The sequence below is a fragment of the Propithecus coquereli genome, unplaced genomic scaffold, assembly GCF_000956105.1.
Source record: "Propithecus coquereli isolate 6110/MARCELLA unplaced genomic scaffold, Pcoq_1.0 Scaffold335, whole genome shotgun sequence".
Lineage (NCBI taxonomy): Eukaryota > Metazoa > Chordata > Mammalia > Primates > Indriidae > Propithecus > Propithecus coquereli.
The window spans coordinates 2,325,490-2,344,699 of NW_012149008.1; the positions used below are offsets into that span (position 1 = coordinate 2,325,490).

General features: G+C 41.4%; 1 protein-coding gene across 8 annotated transcripts in view; it reads left to right on the top strand.

Annotated features, from left to right (window-relative positions):
- CALD1 (caldesmon 1) overlaps nucleotides 1-19,210 on the top strand; it is a 170,475-nt gene that overhangs the window by 87,305 nt on the left and 63,960 nt on the right. For 2 of the 8 annotated variants that reach the window (XM_012650614.1, XM_012650615.1), the window contains exon 1: nucleotides 17,748-18,017. The exons of the other annotated variants lie outside the window; for them this stretch is intronic. In XM_012650614.1, coding sequence (XP_012506068.1) covers nucleotides 17,965-18,017 — 53 coding nt within the window. In that variant the 5' untranslated portion in view covers nucleotides 17,748-17,964. Of the gene's footprint in view, nucleotides 1-17,747; nucleotides 18,018-19,210 lie in introns of those variants that run through there. 8 annotated transcript variants of the gene reach the window in all.

A 19,210-nucleotide genomic window follows, 5' to 3' on the forward strand; every position in this document is an offset into this window, starting at 1 on the left:
TGAAAATTTAGATTCTCAAGGACCTCACAAGCTGATCCATAACTTTATTCTCAGCTGGAGAAAGATATGGCATCTAAATGAGTCAATACGCTTACATATTAAAATACCAGCAAAAATTTTTTTAGTCTCCCTATGTGACATTTATAAGTTAGCAATCTCTGGTCACCTGGGGAAAGGCAGATGATGGAGGAGTTAGGTGTGTGGGTGATGAAGTCTGACAGACCTGGGTTCAAGTTCTGATGCTGACAACTACTAGTTGGGTCACCTGTGACAAATTTCTTAAATATCTCTTGCTTCTCTTTCTTTATCTATAAAAATGGGGATAATGATATCTGCTTCACAGAGTCATTGTAAAGATTGAGCTGGGTGACCCACGTAGAGAAATTAACACAGTGACTGGCACATAGTTTATGTGCAACAAATATTAGGTGCTATTATTAAAATCATGTTCATGTTTTGGTAGACCTTTGGTACAAAACGTAATTTTGCTGCATATGACTTTTATGCCTCTGTCAGCTCAGTCATTACGATTTACTGCATCCTTGCTACAAAGCTTATTTCCTGTGCTGATCTTGACACTTGCTAAGATGTTTCTATTGAGGTTGGCCACATCTAAGTCTCCCTCACAAATATTGCTATATGAGGACTCCGATATCACATATTGTAGACATGGTTAACTTTCTATTCACTAATGACATTCTTTATTTAAAATATAATCTCTAAAACATCCCTCAGAATTTTACTTTAAAAGTTCAGTCAATTTAGCAAAAGTATACCTTAAGTAGAAAAAAAGTGTCAGATAAATTTTTTCATCTACTATTAAGAAGGGAAGGAACCATCATTTGTTTTTGTGTTTATTTTTTTTTTTTTTTTTTTTTTTGAGACAGTGCTCTGTCGTCCAGGCCAGAATGCCATGGCATCAGCCTAGCTCACAACAACCTCAAACTCCTGGGCTCAGGTGATCCTCCTGCCTCAGACTCCTGAGTATCTGGGACTTACAGGCGCACACCAGGATGCTCGGCTAATTTTTCTATTTTTAGTAGAGACAGGGTCTCAAACTCCTGAGCTCAAGCGATCCTCCCGCCTTGGCCTCCCAGAGTGCTAGGATTACAGGTGTGAGCCACCACACCCGGCCCCATCATTTGTTTAACATCAACCAAGTGCCCGGTACTAGATGATACATTTTATACACATTATCTCATTTAATCATCAAAACAACCCTATGACCTAGATATTATTATCCCCATTTTACAGTTGAGGAATCTTTGGGTCTGAAAACTTAAGTAATATGTTCCACTCCATATAGCTAGGGATTACAACCACCTGCCCCAAATCTCAAAATCTTTCCACTGTAACAAATTAGTCAATGGAATTTTTCATGTTTTAACTAGTTGTCTTAGCTGAAGGTCCATCATCTCTGTAATGTAATAACTTCCCAAGACAGGGAAGAATCATTCAAAGCAGTTATGTGGCAACAGACTAAGCAAAAAACTACTGGGCCTAATTGAACTATTTTTTATGCTTATTCAGGTAAATTGCTTACATGTGTAGATATTGTTTTGTTTGCCCTCAAAAAATCTCCCGTGTTATTCCCATTTCACAGAAATATGGAGACAGAGAGGATCAAGTTTTCCCCTGCAAGCCAAAGAAGGCCATTGACATGACTGTTCTTGACTTTTCACTGGATTTTTCACAATAAGACCATATCCATCATTAGGACAGGGACTTAGTCACATCATCACTCTTAGAAGCTTAAGGCTGTCACTGACCTTATGGATCATCTTCTACAGTGGAATGTTACTTTTTAATTTTTGGACCACACACTGCTTTGAGGCACTGATGAAAGCCATGGACCCTTCTCCCAAGAAAAATGTACATATGTATCCACAGAACTTGGCACTGACATTCAGTGGCATCATGGACCTCCATCCGCAGACCTCCCAGGGGCCCATAAATCCTGGCCAGGAATCCCTGATCTAATGAATTTTAAAGTTTCATGTTACATATGAATAAACTCAAACTCAAGCCTAAGGAGGCTGACCTTCTCAAGATCACCCAGCTAAGCTGAGGCAGAGCCTGTTTGCATAGTACAGGCCCCTGGATAAAGGAAGCCACCCTGATTTTGCTGTCTGTAAAAAATGCTGTGGGTATTGATTAGGAAAACAAAGCAGACTTTGGGGAAAGAGTTCATACTACAATATATTACATGTAGAGTGCATTTCAAAATTTAAAAACAGTTTATGGATGATATTTCTAAATAAAATGAGATTAGATCAGATTATGGTGAATAAAATGAAAAACAAAGAAAGAGAAGTGGATAGGCAGAATGATAACAGTTAACTGTTAGGAACTGGGAATCAAATTTTGCCATTTGAGTCAAGAAGGGAAAAAAAACTGTGGCGATATACTAGAATCCCATCAATTCTGAAAGTCTTGTATTTGGTATATGTTGTCTTGGCATGATTTTTTCAGACAAAGCTTAATTATGGAGCTAAGTTATTATGTAGGATTCTCCATCTTCACCAGTTTCAATTTAACAATTTAAACTCACCAAACGATCTTTCTTTCTAGATACGAAAAAGATAAGAACTGATTTCATTTCTTAAAGAGGAATTTATATTTTACCTTTATCTCTACTATCTTTGGGGAGGATGGGGCAGATTCCGAGTGGGACACAGACTGGTGTCTTCCACAAAGAAAGATCTAGAGTCACAGAAACTTAAGTTCAAATCCCAGCTGGGTTCCCAAGAGTAATTCCACTTAGCCTCTCTAGGCCCATTTCATCATCTGGAAAATGGCCGTCATAACAGTTCTTCCTCACAAGGGTTCGTGCAGATTGTAAAGCATTTGGTGTATATAGTACCTAAAACATGATTAGTGCTCTGGCAATGTCACCTGTTGTTGCTGCTTTCTCATGGTTGGAGGATGTGATAAGGAAGGAGCTATCGGAAAAACCCTCTCTGGGGGCCTCTCCCAGGAGACTTGGCTCCTCGACAGCTACCTTCTGGGGTGTCGCTGTACAAGGCACAGTCCCCATGTCATCGGCTGGTTCAGTGTCTAATCCCTACTCTGTTTCAAATCTGTTTGAGAAGCCACCTTAGAAGTGATGGGAGAATTATGAATATAAAGGTCTCCATGCTGAAAAGAAAAACTACCTCCTTATTTCTAAGAGTTTTTATTTTTTTCATTTTCCCTACTGGTTTGAAATCAAGACAAAAATACAGGATAGTCTGGTATATATAAAAGTCTTTATCTCAATTATATACACATATATGTACATATATATGTATGTGTGCATACATATATATATAATTCAATTAATCAAATACAGTCAGCTCTCTGTATCTGGGGATTCAACCAACCCAGATTAAAAATGTAGTTAGGTCTATGATGGTTGTGTCTGTACTGACTATGTACAGACTTTTTTTTTTGTCATTATTCCCTAAATAATACAGTATAACAACTATTTACATAGCATTTACATTTGCCCATGGACAATGAGGAATGGCTTTATTTTAAATAGATTTTTTGCCTCGTGAAATTATAACTTCTATTTTCATATTGCATAATCCATGGTTTCAATACTACTAAAGCAGCAACCAGAAGCTTCTCAGCATCAACGTTATGTGGAGATACTATACTAGTAATATAAGGAAAGTCACATGTCTAATTTTTACAAAATAATTTTGAATCATTTTAGTCCAAATTACTAATTTATTCCTTTTAATTATGAAAAAGCTGACACATACAAAAGAATCTTAGTTAACATATATGGAAGTTCTAAATCATCATAATGCATAGCCCATAAATTCACCACTCAGGTTACGACCTAGAACATCTCCAATACCACTGAAGCCCCTGGGCAGGCTCCTCCCCAAGCCCTTCCTTTTCCTCTCCACCCACAAAGGTAACTAGTATCCTGAATAATTTAGGTATTTTAAAACAAAATTCAAAATGAGATCATATGAATTTAGGCGATAGCTTTTCCAGGGCCCTGGGATCCAGGGCATTCTAAAGTTGCTCTCCAGACTCCCAGATAAAGGTGTTAATGACAGCCCACTCCCCCAAGAGGGCAAGAAGTTTGTCTTTCTAAACACATAGGATCAAAGGAATCCTTAGGTTGCCCAAAGCTGTAGGAAGTGTGCAGCATGAACAAATTCTCACCAAAAGAAAATAAAAACGTAATGAAGGCTATCCAACATTTATGTTCAATCTCTCCTTTCTGCCCCTTGGTTTTCTCACTGACCAGCAGGTGTGAGAGATCTGCGTTTGAGCTGTCATTTGGCCAGATGGAAGTGGCAGAGAGGGATGATGACAAAGTATTCCAAAATCTTAGTCAAGGGAAAGCTATCTCAATTGTTTGAAGTCTTCCAAAGACGTTCTTGACCTTTATTATCCCAAAGGTCCTTAACGGTGTTACAATAAAGTACCATGGGGCATGAAACACAAGCATGTTGGAGCGATGTAGTGGCTATCTGAGTGTATTCTCATTCATCTGTGAGTGAGGTTAACGAGGAATCGTGCGCATACTTTGTGAATAAAATCAGTTCTTTTCACTAGTTTGCAATCTAATAAGCAATGTTCATTAGCAGTTGGAAAACCAGTTTTTAGTCTATCACAAATCTGCATTAACTCAGACTCCTCTATGTTTAGATTTTTAATCATTATTCAGGGACAGTAGTAAAGTAGAACTTTGAACTATTTATAAATAAAGGGTTTGATTAACATGTTAACTATGTAAGCTACATTCCATGGCTAAGTTTTTAAACACTGGAGAGTACAACTTTTTAAAACTTTTTAAATAGCTTTAGAAACATTCACTTCCATTTAACAGCTTAATTTGCCAATTATAAGTCATTTTTATTGATTCATTTTTTAAACAAGCTTCTAATGTTTTGTTAGTCTGGTGAAAGTTACCAGGTTTACTTGAACATTTTTCAGAACTGAACTTCTTTTAAAATATTTTATAATTTTTACTGGCCTTCTTCTAGTTGGTCTAGATTAGTGAGACCTGACATGACATTTGAGATTAGTACGAATGACTGAGTTAAAATGTGAGGGTTTATTTTCCATTTTAATAAGCCCCTACATCACATATAGTTCCTTTGTTGGAATAAAAATCTTGGTAAAGTACACATCAGTCACTATAAATAGCAGCTACAAGCCTGTACATTCAGGAGAGTCTCCAGAGAGTGTATTTTAAACCCCACATTGTTTAGAATAGGAAATTCTTCCAACATTCAGATTTTCCACTGCGGGTGACACGGACTATCCTGTGTCACATCTTCCCTGGCTTCTATTTTCCTGTACCATTTAGGAATTCAACTGATAGATAGGATTGCTCGGTATGTGCTTTTTATTTTTTCTTAGGTTAGCCTGGGTCTTATTGTCTGGTGGGAATGTTGCATGCTTCATGGGGCCATCCAAATGAAAGCTAGACAGCTCAGAGCCGGCACCAGCAAGGAGGTAATGAAAGAGTCCTTTATTTCTGGAGCTAGTAGCGCTACTGTGCCTGCTTAGAATAACAGCAGTCAACCCATTTTTGATTCCCACAGAAAACCTTGCATTGTTGGCAGGTTTTTCTGGGGGAACGCAAGAGACTAATAAGGAAAATAATCGAGCGAACAGAGGAGCAGGGTGAGATGATGGGTTATCACGCTGATCCAAAGACAAGAAGCGTCATCGGGTATGATTACTCTGCATCTTTCCCCAGGGGCTCTTGGCAGCTACAGTAGGTGTATACCACTGCCCACTCCTTCCTTGAGCAGTTCTTCTGTTTCTCTAATCAAAACTGTTGTGTTAATCTTGAGTTTTTTTAGTGGGGGTTCATTTAAGGGATCTAATATTCCCTCATCATTTCTCCTTCCTTGATGAAGAAGATGAGAAAGGAACTACTATTAAGGGCCTTCGACAATAATTGTGATGTAGAAATAGTGGATACCTGTTACCCTTCCTTCCTGCTATTCCCTTTTAAGAGCCTTTAACTCTATCTGACCATGAGAACCAACTGTTCCAAACACATGTGTTTGTCTCTGAACCAGCATCCTCACAGTATGTACTGGCTACCTAGGGATTATCATTGCCGCAGATGCTCAGTGGTTTTTGAACTGAATAGAATGAAGTTTTTTAAAACTCAAGGCTGAGGCAGAATAGAAAGCCCCAAACCCTTTAGTTCCTAAGTGCCTCACATCATTGGCACATGAATATAAATTTTATCTTGCTGTGACAATTTGTCGAGCTATGGTAGAGCTGAACTAGGAAGACATACGCTTCAGAAAAGGGTCCGCTATCCATGAGACCTATGCCTGAAATGCAGAATTACTTCTAGGAGACAGATTCTAGTGTCCTATCGGGTTATATGGTCAGAAATTGACCTTCTGTCTCTCTGACGTTCTCTGAAAGTGGGCAGGAAGCCCAAATCATTGGACCCAGGCTTGCAAGCAACACGCAAGAGCACACAGTCAGGGGAGGGTTCAATCTGGAAACCTTTTCATTTCCTCCAACTCTGGGACCTTTTTACTCCACACGGTGCAGTGCCCAACTCTCAATCTATCATCACAAACCCGTGCAATGTCCTCTAACTCCTGCTAACGAAAGCACCGTTTAAGTCAAAGGTAAGAGAAAAGACATAAAGACTTAGCAGATCTGGGCTTCTTTTTCTATAACACAGAGCCAACCCTTCTCAGGGTGGCTGAAAAGATTAAATGAGATATAGAAAAATGTCACCAGAGGTGTAAAGGGTGATGCATGTGTCATACATTTATCATGTTGAGGTGCCTATGTGATTAATTTAAATTGGATCGCTGTCTATGGAGTTGCAGGTTTCACACTGGGCGTGTTCCATGTTTCAAAGGAATTTTTACATTTCTCACCCTGCCACCTTATGCTGTCTGACTGGCCCTCGGGTATTCCAGCCTTTTAAAAATCGGACACAGAAAAAACACTATAAAATGTCACCTGTCACTCTCTCTAGAGCCTATCACTCTTGGAGAGGGTTTAGGACCTCAATTGCAGATTAGGAGAAACAAAGCCTTTTTATCTTCTCTTTTCTTCCAGTTGTGAATTGAAGAGAAAGTTCAAAAGATTTAAAATGGTGACTTTATCTCAATCAGAATGAGACTGTACTATGTTTACCTAGAGAACCCTGCGGTTGGTCACTTACTTGACTGGTTTTGTTTCCCAGCCGGTGGTGGTGCTCAGGCTTAGAGAGATTCTAGTCTATGCTCTTCCTCATGGCACTGTCTTCTCCCTCCCAAGCCTCTCGTAACTGGTGAACTCTTTCGTGCCTTGAAGGCCTAGCTCAAGTCACCCTCCAGAAAAAAACCCCACCAGATGTTCCCAAAGTGACTTATTTCCTACCTTGGGTCTCACATAGCACCTTTTATGTATGTTAATTATTATCACCTATTTTGTATGATGATTTGTTCACGTGTCTGTTTTCTCCCCGAAATCGAAAGCAATTCTAGATGAGAAACTACTTCTTATTCACTTTTATCTCCCCAAAGACCAGCACACAATGTTGAATGAGCACAAATACTCCAATACATATCTGTATGTCAAGGCAGAATTTTGCTAAATTTGCTAAGCTATTTGTAGAGAGGCAGAAATGTTAGCTACCTTCGTGGTATCCTCTGAGATTTGACACCATCAATACCTTTCCTGGGGTTCCACCATTCCTCTGCTGAGCCTTCAAGCCATTGGAATTTTGACTCTTTATTTTTTTTTCTAGAGATACAAAGAGATTTATCTCATGCATTTCTCCAATTATTAAAGATAATTGGACTTTTACATCATATATTGCATTATGGAGGCAAATGATATTAGTATAGTAAGAGTCAATTTATTTATTTATTTTTTGGCCTATTTGCTGTAGTACTCAGGCCCTTAATATCATTTGCAATTAATATCTGCATTGTAAAATCCGATAATCATCAAATTACAGGGTTAATACCAAACACTCAGGAGCCCAACAAAAACTTCTCTAATGAAAGACTAAGTTTGTGGACAGAAGGAGTAAAGTTCTCCAGTTAATTCCAGCAGAATGGGCAGAAATAGATGAGAAGAAGGGCCAACCTCAGGCAAGTATTTATGAATACTCTCTCTGAAATAGAGAATGTTTAACATATGATTTGGGTCCAAAGTTTAGACTCTAAGTGGTAGATTGTTTTCTAATATTGGGATGTAATCATGGACCAAAAAAATAAAGAAATAAAAAGAATAAAGCAATACATCAGAACCCAAGACTTTTTAATCAAGGTATATAGAGGTTTAGTTTTTTTATTCCCAGTAAAGTGGAGCATTTTTATAAACGGTTCATGCACCTCAACTAGTAATGTTTGGAAGAAGGATGAGGAGTATTTATAAATTGAGTTTCTTCATTAGAAAAGTATACCCTTTGGCTAATCTGTTAACATAAAATTTATAATTAAAATAAAGTCAGTGAACTGGAACATTCAGAACACATACACCTGAAAGCACAATATAATAGCCTCAGAATTATATCTGTTAATTTTCAATTTAATTTTTAATTCTTAGATCCACTGGGAAAGAGTCAGAAGGAAAGATAATTTGAAGTTATCCTAGAAAGACTCTGAATTCTAAAATACCTAGGAGAATCTCAGATTACTTCAGCCCTCTCTACTTTGTAACATATTTTAGAAAGCTGAATTCATATTTCAGATCATTGGCTTTCAGATTTAAAGCGACTGCTACTTTTTTTAAAGGATCATCTATTTTGTATTCTTTGTAGTCTTCATAAAGTCTTAAAATTAAAAAGCTTTCCAGCTTTCTGGCTTAAATGAGAAAAGTGAAGATGATTTTTTTTTATTAAATGTTTTCCTTAAAAACCTACCTAGTTCTATTCTATAAATTAGTGAGCAGAAAATGAGCTCCATTTGCTTTTCTTGTCTTAATCCTGATAAGAGTTTGATTTCATTGCTCAATAACTTCAAAGTAAAATAGCATCTTAAAGCAGAAAAGCTTTCTTCTCCTAGTCTATTTCTAATCTCCTGCCTCAGGCTGCCATCATAAAGGCACCAAGAATTCTACAAAAGAGCATTTCTAATAAATGCAATGCATAAGGGTCAAATTGCATTAGGTGTCCCAGATTTAATCAAGTGGAATCTAACTGTAATTTATGATATTAGCGAGTGTAAAGAAAGAATGGCCAGTAGAAGAGGTCTGCATGAATGCCAAGTCCAAGACCAGGTTTGGCACTGGGCATCTAGGAATATCCAAATGAGACAGACCTTGAACCTCAGGGTTGGTTCAGTCTCATGACGTGAGAAGTATTCTCTCCACTGGAAGAAATGTTTCCTTACCTCTCCCCTTGACTTAGGTGAAATATTACTTGTGATGATTTCACTTTCCCTTGGTCTGACTCCACACTCATGAAGAAGTCTCTGCTGACTATGCAGCTTCCTGACATTGTGGCCTGGGGAATGGGAGGTGCCCTGGTTGGGAAATGAGAGCTCTCCAGGCACTGAAGAGGGAGGTCATTCATTCTATAATATCTTAATTAATTGGCATTATGATGTACACATCAGTCTCTTGTGCAGCTGTGAGTCAGTCAGTCTCTCTGAGATCTGTTAACTCTAGAACTCCTAAAATCCAGTTTCTGGTGCAGAAGAGTTTGTAGATCCTGTACTGTTATGAATATTTCAAAAAATGCCACTCTGTGGAAGCATTTGGAAGGACCAGCTGACTGACCTTCTTGGTACGGCATTTCTATCTGCTCCATTATTGCTCCTCTTGGACCCAGAGAGCAAATGGCAAGTACTAATTGACCATCTGCTATAGGCCTAACTCTCTTCTAGGCTGTATCAGGTACAAAAGTGGTATTAGGAAATATCCCTGCCAGCAAAAAGGTGATACTGTACTTTTTTTGTTGAATAACAAAAGTATGTACACAAGAACAATGAATAAATGTGTATGTAGCCATATATTTATTTCTATCTACAGATATCATAATCATGTACTGATTCAAGCAAGATGTTATTACAAAATAGGACAGTACCTAACAAGGTGTCATTTATATAATATAAATAATAAGCATAATACCCAAAGTATCCAAAACTATTTTTCTAGCAATAGGAACAATATACTTTGATCTACATCTGACCTCCCCAAAAGGAAATCAATATTTTTTAAGACTTTATATGGTATCACTGGAAAAAAATCTGGATTTGATTCAGGCCATAAAAGTCATGTGTAAATTTAATATACAGATACATAAAATGGATGCCAGCAAATAAATTTATGGTTGTGGAAATATTTAGATACTTTGAACAAGAGTGATACACACTGAGAATTCTGTGACTTTTGAACTAATATACCTCCTTTGAAGATTTGAGCTTTTCCCCTGCAGTAGAATTATATCTTTAGAGTCCCTATGATAATTTCTTAATTTCCTTTGCAGTTTAATTATATCTGTATATAACAAATCTACATTCTAAAATATATCACTATGGCCTATGGGTAGAAATCTTATTCTTCATGTATATACTTCTTTCCTAGCATTATACAAGGTAGATATTATTATTAGTTTCACTGAGATCAGAACCAGGGTTTTGTAATTCTGCACCAGCCACCATTCATCCAAGAAACTGTTAGAACCCTACTATTTCCAAGCACTGTTTATTGTTTTAAAGATGGGTTTTAAGCTGGAGGGCAGACGTGAGTTAGAGACTTTAAAGTATGATCCTTTTAAGACAGAAATTTTTCAGGAAAAAAAAAAATAGTCCAGCTGGTTAAAAAACCCTAGATTTTAAAAAAGAGCTTAGAGAGCAGACTGAAATAATTGGAGCAAGAGAGTTTAAACAGAAACAAGAGCCTCACAGCTTATTAGCTGGAGGGGCTGACTCACACATTGCAACATAATTATTTCCCAAATACAAACAAGAGTAGGCTCAAGCTTTCTGGTCTGTCCTCCTAAGATAATAAATTACAAAGAAATAAAGTGAAACCCAGGAAGACTTCACGGAGGTGAGGTCAAGCACTCATTCTTAAAGAATCCCTAGAATTCAGAGAAGCAAAGGTAATAAGAAAAGCAATTCTAGACTTTTATCTAGAGAAATGGAGAAGCATTAGCTCGTCAGGGGAAGGTGGGGAGTGTTAAGAAATATCAGGCAAATGGTGGCAAATGCAAATAATCTTCACACAGAGTATCAGTTCTTTTTATGATAAATGTTGGGGTGCACACTGACTGATGACGTGTATTAGACTGCTCGTGAGGGTACAGCTAGAGGGCAGGATCTGCTGCAGGGGGAAATTTGTCAGGGAAGCCTGGGACCCAAGGTTTGGCCTTGGGAAGGAAAGAAAGCCCTCTTGCCTCACCGAATAGTAATGTCATGATAAGGGAACCCGCATTTCACCATGAAAAATACAGGAGTATCAAGACAGAGTGAAATGACGTATCACTCCCACACTTTCATCCTGTTTTGCCCTACATCCAGGTACATACTCTGGTGACACTGATGGTGACCCCACTGCGGTGGGACCAGAGATGCATGTGGGAGAGGGGTTCAGAGGATTAGCTTGCAAGAAAGTGGATTGGACACAAACAGAGTCAGGAGAATAGCTACACCCCAGGTGGCAAGGAAGAGAATGTTATCCTGGAAGAGCACAGAGGGGCACTAAGTTACTTTGGAAGTTTTATTTCTTAAGCTGGATGTTGAGTATACAAATGCCTTATAATATTAAATATTTCTAATTCATTCTAGTTTGTCTAAGAGATTTCAGAATAAAATATAATTTAAAATGGCATGGAAATTTTACAGCTGTTACTCAAGTATCCTCAATAAGAGTATGCCTATGGATGTCAATAGAATCGTGTTACTAATAATATAACTCTTAATGCTACCTGCTCCTTGCTCGGTCCCCACCCCAGGGAGGCCCTGGCAATGAAGTCACTTGCAGGACCCTCCATTGTCGCTGCCCTGGAGCCCACGCCAAGACTCTGGGCCTCTGTGTCAAAGATGCAGCCTCATGCCCCTGTGATACAACATTTGGAGGTGCCAGAGTGGCCCTGCATTCTCTTGAGCCCTTCAGAATTCCAAAACCGTAAATGCAGGGACAGTGAACCTCTCCTCTGCTCTGGTACTCTTTTTCACCGGGCACCAAAGGTTAGCCTAGACTCAGCCAACACCTTGTGGAAACAGCTTCAGCATCCCTCTGCAGCCCACCTCTCCTCAGGGCACAGCTGGGCTGAGGGACCAATCCTAAGGTATGCAGTAGCATAAACCCACAGACCCCTGTGCAGAGTGTCCATCTACGCCCACCTCACCACTCAGTCACGCATATTCAGATGTATCTCAGTTCCAGTGACGGGCACGGCACAACTAAACTTGAAGCCAGACCACCACTCACACCTCTTATTCTCCCATTTTGACTCAATCATAGAAAAATACATTAACTTGGTCAAGGTCAGTATTTGCCCTGATTCGTTTATGCAACATGTTATAGAAGGCCTACCCTGCATCAAGCACTCTGCTAACTGGGGTGAAGAATGTGTCAAAAATATGAGTAAGACACAACCCCCCTCCTCAAGGAGCTCACAGTCTAGGAAGGGGGTGCAGAAATGCATAAGCACACTATTGGTGTCTTCTAGAGCCCTGGACTCTCTGTCATCTTGAATAGATAATTAGACTTCTTGGGTACTAAAATTCAGATGGGTGCTCTTTGAAAGATCCTTTTCTCCCTCTTTGAAATCGGTCCTTATGTTCCTCAGTTTCCTATCTAAGTTATCAAGACGTTAGACAAGAAAAATATAACACAGGGTATCCTGAAAGAGTTAAAGAATGGTTCTCAGAAAACAGTATGAATTTCACTATATTAAGAGCAAATTATAATAACAACAAAAATGGCTCTACAGATAAATGCAGGAACTAGACTGATTAAGCAACAAATCTGGTGAAGAAAAAAAAAAACCCCGGATTTAGCACAAAACTGAATGAATGATCTCTGTAAGAGATGCTACTATCAATGCAAAAATGATGTTAGGATGTGTTAACAGGAACATGGCAGGCAGCACTGGGACTTCATCCAGGCACATCCAGCCTTGGTCAACCTTTATTATGGCCAATTTTGATTTCCCGTTTGAAGAGTTGTTAAATTTCAGGCTGATACTAAAAGAATGGAAAATAGGCATTGGCGTCTAGCCTAGAAAAGAGGAGACTAAAGGATGACTTAATACCTGTGGCCCTAATGGAGATAAGTGGGTTTCTATTTCAGCAGCAGGAAGTCCAGTTTGATAACAGAATAAACCGAGCATAAGGGTGATTAAGCATCGGGACTCTGATCACAGGATGTCACCTTTTGAAGCATAGCGCTTTAGCTGTACTGCTTTCAGAGTACTGTTCACTCTCTACCTTGCATTAAAATCTTTGTACATATATCTTATCTCCCACTGGGACTGCCTTGCTTATCTTTGGATCCCCCACACACACAGCACTCAGTGCAATGACTTGTGATTTGCTTGTAGTAAACATTTAAATAGCGCTAAGTGGAAAAAAAAATAAAATAAACATGCTGGGATGAAACTATATGTCACCCATTGTAAGGTCAATAAGAGAGCACAGCAACCCAAGCCCATGTTACAGGCTTAGAGACAAATGAGGCAAAGAATAATTAAGAACATTGTATCAGCACAGGCCATAAGGCCTCTGGTAGGGGACAGGGAGTCACACTGGAAGCCTACAATGAGGGGTAAACCAGGACTTTCCGTAGCAGCCCACACGTCCCTCCGCCCACCTTCACCCAGCCCAACACATGTTCCTAAAGGAAGACACAGCAGAACGACAAAGACGTTAGCCAAGACAAAACGGTGAAGGAGAGGCAAGGAAAAGAAGTTACTGGCAGGTATAAAGCAGGGAAATGGGAGAAGAGAAGTCTGTAATTTCTGCAAGGGGAGATGGAGAAAGGGAAGAACCATTCATAAGAATTGTTAGGAAGATCCATTAGAAGCGCCATCACAGGACAGTACAAAGCAATATAGTTTAAGTGAACAAGTTCAATGCCATAGTGGGGGTGGGGGTGGGGGAGATGCCATCAGCTGTGGGGGAAGATGGCAAGGGGCCAAGGGAAAGGGAGGAAGGAGATTCTGCCTGCAAATACGCAGTTACCACCTCTACTTACTTTCCTGCCCACCTCGGTGAGCAGCTGTCTAGGCAAGATTTTTTGCCTAGTTCTAAAAGTGTGGAGTCTATGAATTTGTTTATGAGAAAGTTTATCTCCAAGAGCTTTTTCAAAAATTCCCTTTAAATTACTTGAACTGTTGACTCCATAGTGAGTAGATCTCCCTCAGGTTTATGTGAAGTTTCTGTAGGAAGTGAACGTCTCTGTGTGTGTGTGCATGTGTATATGAGTGTGTGCATGTGTGTGCACATATGTGTATGCATGTGTGTGTATGTATGCATGTGTGTGAGCGTATATGTGTGTCCGTGTGCATGTGCGTGTGCCTTAGGTGCATCAGGGGATGCACACAGCACTCCCACGTCCCTCTCTCTTCCCTAGGGAATTGCTCCAAGGTAGAAGCTGTTCTTAAACAACCACTGCAGACTATAAAGTCTGGAATAGATCATGTGGCCCAGTCTCCTACCTCCATGAAGTAAAGTTATTTTTAAAAATCATATTTTATTAATAAAGGACCACCCTGTGGTGGGAGCTGTTCCTTTCTATTGCACTGACCTCCCTCAAACCTTCCCCGCCCAGAATCTCTTTGATGAAAAATTAAACAATAAAGTGTCCAGAAACAAAGAATGCTATGAGTAATCCAAGAGTGGCCGAGACTTTCATTTTCCCTCGTAAAGGGGCCTGAAGCATCACCACACTCGAGACACCTACTATCTTGCTGAAGGATGACTCGCCCAGCTGTTTGTGGTGCCAACGGATGGTCATTAGTTCAGTTCTCAGAAACGCCAGTTCTGGAAGGTGAACTCTGAGTACCCCGTCTCTGCCATGCAGTGAAAGCACACGTGCCTGTGGGTCTCTGCAGGAACAGAGCACTGTTCACAGATCCCCTCTGGCTCTTCTCCCTAATTCCTCTTGCCTTGTGTCTCCAGCCCCAGCCACTGGGTCTCAGAGGCCTCCTGGGAAGCTGTTGCCTCCCCAGCGCTGCTCTGATCTATGATTCACGTGTTATCTCCCCGCCTCCCCATGCCTCGCATCTGCCTTTCTTTGGCCTTTGTGCTTTTCCTGTTCCCAGCTGGTGTCTGACCCAAGCCCAAGACTCACTTCCCTCTTCACTGTTCCCATGTCAGCACCCTACCAGGTAGCACAAGTTAGGACACCAGTGAGTTTCACTGTCAGGAACTGAAGATAGACAGCTACCTCCCAAATGCATTCCCCTAGTAACAACTGGCCGGCTGTGGGTGTGCCAGCTTCCCCTTCCCTATCTCCACAGCTGGGGAACCAGTCCAGCGACAGCCTTTGTGCAGCTGGCCATTAGCACACCTTCAGTACGCGAACATCAGCATATGCGCAGAAGGCTACTAGAGTCTTGCTCTCCCCCATGGAGGATAAGGGGAGGTGTCTGTGTGTGTGTGTGTGTGTGTGTGTGTGCATGTGTGTATGAGAGAGAGAAAGAAAGAGAAGGAGGGGAGAGAAGAGAGAGAGAGAGGCTATTCCATTTTATGAGCCTATATGCCAAAACTGTACTTGCCACCTCAGAACTGGAGTTGGGTGGGTGAGGAAGAGGGAATCAGGAGATAATATTTATTCCCAAGGTCAAATGAATTCCGTAAGCAAATGGGATTTGCTAGCATTGCTACAACAAATAACCACAAACTCGGTGGCTTAAAACAACACAACTTATTATGTACAATACTATAGGTGAGAAGCCCAGCATAGGTCTCCCTGGGCTAAAATCAAGGTGTCGGTGGGGCTGCATTCCTATCTGGAGGCTCTAGGGGACCAAAAATCCATTTCCTTGCCTTTTTCAGCTTCTTGAAGCTGCCACGTGCCTGGGCTCCTGGCCCCTGCCTCCATCTGCAGAGCCAGCGACACCACATCTCTCTGACCATCCTTCCGTGGTCGTATCTCCCCCTCCCACAGCCAGGAAAGGTTCTCTGCTTGTAAGGCTTCGTGGAGGTAGACTGGGCCCACCCGAATAATCCAGGATTCTCTCCCTGTCTCCAGGCCCTTAATCACTTCTGCAAAGTCCCTTTTGCCATACAAGGTGACATATTCACAGGTTCCGGAGACTAGGACATGAACATCTTTGGGGAAATGTTATTCTGCCTACCACAGCAAACCACTGAATTTTATAAGTAAATGAAGGGAAAAAATTAAATGGACAAAATTCAGTAGAAAGGGGAGCAGCAAAGAGACTCAATACATGTTCCTGTCTCAGCTCTAGAGCAATAAACCAAGTCAGTGAGTACTTAAGTCCTCTTGCATGAAGGCAGACGTATCTCTACTTTTAGGAGTGTCTTATGTACTACTTTAGTCAATATATATTCAGTGATAAAAGATATGTAATCATAGGGATATTTCAATGCATATACGCATCATGATAGATGGAGATACTGAACCACGAAGGTCATCAAACTATATTTACTCTGTAAATGATAACTTTGAAGACAGCACAGTATTCAAGCAGGAAAACAACCAAAATGTTCTAGCTGGTCGAAGTGAAGAGAGCATGTAACCTAACTGAATGAAACTTTAAGTCAAGCACGAGCGTAGTTGCCACAGCTCAGCTCGGCGACACTGGGTGAGCCGTCGAAATGCTCCGTGCTTCAGTAGGTGCTTGTCTCTGTGCGGCGAGAAGCTGTGGATCCCAACGATCTCTTTCGCTCTGTGACGGGGCTCTCAATGTGTGGAGTTGATCGCTTCTCCTGCTGCTTACCAAAAGAACAATCTTAACCCCACACTGCGGAGATCTGGGTTGCTCCACTCATTTGACAGAAAGCCAGTCCCATAAGTAGCTCCGCACCCCAGGACAATCTGTTTACTGGCCACTGGAGATGAAGAAACGTGTTCATAAGTCAAGCTGAGACTGAGTGTCATCTCCAGATGGAATCAACACCACCCCCTCCTCAGGGGCTGGAATTTGGCCGCTTTCCAAGCTGCTGACCAGGCTCCCTTGCCGGGCTTGGAGGATGAGATCACCACCAGGGTACCATGGTGCAGACAGGGCCGCTGTTGCAACATGTTCCCGGGCGGGCTGTTGCCCTCCTTTCTTGGAGGAGTGTGAGCACCAAACGTGCTGTACGGTTCAGCCCGTCACTGAGCAGGGCTGTCTCTCTTCATCCCTTTGCATTTGGTTTGCATTTTTATGTCATGCATCTTTCCCTGGATAAAAGGGATAAGAGGAGTTTCTCAGATTTGATTTCTCAGTGGGAACTGTTTGCTTTGGAAGCCACCTACACCAATGCTAATTGAGAACAGAACTCAGAATGAGAGCCTGAGAACTGCACCCGGATGAACTTTTTGGTGGGCTGATTTCTGTTGATCTTGTCAGAATTAGGTTATGTATGCATGTAATACTATGATCAACTATTTTCCAAAAGTCCGTCAGCATCTTTTTCTTTGACTAGTTACCTACCTTGGAATAATTATTCATAGTTAAGCATATAAAATCTTCATCAGAAAAGCTAATGGGGGATCCTGGCCCTTACTCCCCAGCGATAACATTCTGGAAATCTCGAAGCAATCAGTGCCCTTTAATAGCCAAACATCATGGGCTTCTATTAGAGAGATTACAGTAAAAAATAACAATCAGCTCTCTGATGATCCTGTGCGGAGGGAAAGGGTGGGGAGGAGTAGATTTGGCTGAGGACAAGCCCAGACTTTCGTCACAGGGACAGACCAAAGTGTTAACACAAAGGGAGAACACGGGAGCATCCCGCACACTGCGTTCCGGCCACAGGAACATGGCCTCCCCGCGGGCGCGGCCCACGCCCTGACCAACCGGCCAGGTCCGCACCTCCAGCGCCCGCCCGGTCCCCGGTCCCCGCTGCGGACATGCTGGGTGGATCCGGATCGCACGGAAGACGCAGCCTGGCCGCGCTCTCCCAGTGAGTCCTCACTTCCCCTCTTCGGTTTTCTTTCTTTTTTTTTTTTTAAGCAAAAGCTTTGTTGTAAGAAAGAAAAAGAAAAAGTTGTGGGAGTGGGAGGGGAGAGGAGACACCGGGAGGGAAAGGAATGCAGCGAGTGTGTAAGTTTCAGACCTATGTGAAACTTTCTGGTCTCAACCGAGGGGTGGTTCCGATTCGCTGGCTCTCCTTGCTTCCATTTTTCTGGTGGTGTGCACACCCTTTGCAGCAGTTTATACCTAGGCAGGGGTTTCTGTATTCCAAATACCGATCCAGAAAGCATTGTGTTTCTAAAGATCTGCTGTTAATTTAGACCTGAGCCCCCTGCTCAGAATGATCCATTTGCAGGACTCAGAGATTTTGGCTAAACCATACATTGCCCAATCCTTAAAGTAAACAGCCAAAGCCCTCGATATACTGGCCATCTGACTGTGACAGGACAAGACCCAGAGCATATGCTATTGATCAGGGAATTGTTCAGATAATGGGCTCCAAGTCCTGGAGCCAGGAGGGGCCTCTAGGATCCTTGGTGCAACGCTCTCACTCTACAGACGGGGAAAGGAACCCAGAGGGGTAACTCAACTTACCCAGAGTCAGAGGGCAACCAGTAGCGAAGCCATGTCTCTGTACTCCCAGGCAAGGGCCGTTTTCACACTGGCGTTTATGAGGTTTGAAAAACTGACTGGGTCTTGGGAAAAGGTACCGCGCAAGAGTAAGAACACCAAATGGCCTTTCAGTAAATCTTTTCCATTTTTGAGAGTTTTGGCACTGATTCAGCATGACAATTGTTGTTCCAGTTGTTCTAGCGTTTGTACAACATTTAATCAAATAAACAGGAGAACTCAACGGGGTCCCAAAAAATGAGACCTACGTCCATCACATTAGCAAATCTCCTGAATAACCAGTTTCTGTAAGTGTGATTACGCTGGTGTGAGAGCTCACAGGGACTTTAGAGGTTGTCTATAGAGGCCAATGCTCATCAAACTTTTTTTAAAATCAAATTTAATCTTACAAGGAATTCTCTTATGTAAAGGAGATGTGCTGGTTAAATAGAAGATTTGGGATCTAGAGCTCTGCGCACCTCTACCCACTCTTCATCCCTCCTATACCTCACCGTCCCATGCCCTCCACCAGAACTTCCTTGGTCTCCAGGGAACAGTTCAGAAACCATCGAT